At 39.6% G+C, this 1617-nt stretch overlaps 1 protein-coding gene across 1 annotated transcript; it reads left to right on the forward strand.

Moving 5' to 3' along the window:
* The first annotated feature begins 211 nt into the window (after positions 1 to 211).
* LOC109175445 (transcription termination factor MTERF15, mitochondrial-like) lies at positions 212 to 1348 on the forward strand. Its single transcript, XM_019324704.1, has one exon. The coding sequence runs from the start codon at positions 212 to 214 to the stop codon at positions 1346 to 1348; it is 1137 nt and encodes a 378-aa protein (XP_019180249.1).
* Positions 1349 to 1617: the final 269 nt, after the last annotated feature.

Genomic DNA, 1617 nt, shown 5'->3' on the forward strand with positions numbered 1-1617 from the left:
CCCATTTTCTTTACACATATGAATAGAAACTACGTCGTTCTCCTGGCATAAAAACTGTCCCTCAAATTAGGGTTTTTTCACTTCTTCTTCATTAACACCGGGCGAAGACTGTCGCGTAAGCTGCTTCGCTTCAAAGATTTTACGAGTATTTGTATATTCAGATATCCAGGTGAGTCTTTTCTTCTCTTTGGTTCGATCTTGCATAAATCAAATGTTGGGTTTCGTTTGTAAGAAATTTCCGCATTTGAGGTCCGCTGCTAGATCTTCCGTCACTATTTATAAATTTTATGGAACAAAAGCGGGAGATGAATCCTTAAACCAAGTGAAGCAAGAATCCTTTGTAGTTTCTTATCTCGTAAATAGATGTGGGTTTGCTCCAGAAAAGGCTCTTTCAGCTTCTAGTTATATAAAGTTTAAAACGACAGATAAACCAGACTCTGTGCTTTCGTTGTTGAAAAGCCATGGATTCTCAGAAACCCAGGTCTTAAAAGTTGTTCAAGGGTGCCCTCCAATCCTGCTAAGTGATCCTCAAAATACCCTTTTGCCAAAGATTGAATTTTTCAAGTCTTTAGGGTTTACGGAGGAAGATTTTACTCAAGTACTATGTAGAGCCCCCAGTATTTTCAAAAGAAGCCTGGAGAATCAGCTCTTGCCAACTATAAATTTCCTTGAAAGATTCATTTCCTCTCCAGAGAAAATAAGAGTTTGTGTGAAACGGGGCACATGGATTTTTTCTCCGTCTTGTCAGCATTTAATGGAAGATAATGTTCAAGTTTTGAGGGAAATGGGAGTGCCCGAATCAAGAATTGCGCATTATGTTCATCACCAGCCTAGGTTGATCACCAAGGACAAGGACAAGTTTAGAAAGGTTCTGGAGGAAGTGAAGGGACTGGGGTTTGAGCCGACGAGGAAAACATTTATGGTGGCGGTTCATGTGTTCTGTTCCATGAGTAAATCGACTTGGGAAAAGAAGATACGTATTTATAAGAAGTGGGGGCTTACAGAGGCTGAGATTCTTGAAACCTTTGGGAAGAATCCTTGGTTCATGTCATGCTCCGAGGAAAAGATTCAAGGGGCGATGGATTTTCTTGTCAACAAAATGGGGTTCAAACCTTCTGATCTTATGAGAAACCCTGTGACCATTACTTTTAGTTTGAAGAAGAGGATTATTCCTCGATGTTTGGTTTATCAAACTTTGTCGGCTGAGGGTTTGCTATTGAAGGACTTGAAATTACTCACTAAGATGTTGTTCGTTTCTGAGGAAAAGTTCCTAATGAAGTTTGTAGAGTGCTACAAGAAAGACGTTCCTGAACTGCTTAAGCTATATCAGTTATCTTGCCTAAAGTAGACTTTCCCTTATAGCTGATTACCAGTTGCTTAGCCATTCAGCTTCATTCATCACAAACGGCCCTGTCAAGTTACTTCTCGAGCAAAATCAGTGAGTCTAGGTCATTACTGCTATGGTATTCTGCATTTCTGATTGAGATTTCCTGCAATTCATGCTATCATTGAAGATCAGACCAAATGGGAACTGGGTGGTTTTCTGGTTCGATTATAATGGTAAGCCATTAAGCTAAGAAGTATACATAGGTAACAGAACTGACATTTCAAGAAAAG

Source organism: Ipomoea nil, unplaced genomic scaffold (assembly GCF_001879475.1).
Source record: "Ipomoea nil cultivar Tokyo-kokei standard unplaced genomic scaffold, Asagao_1.1 scaffold0688, whole genome shotgun sequence".
NCBI classification, from domain to species: Eukaryota; Viridiplantae; Streptophyta; class Magnoliopsida; order Solanales; family Convolvulaceae; genus Ipomoea; species Ipomoea nil.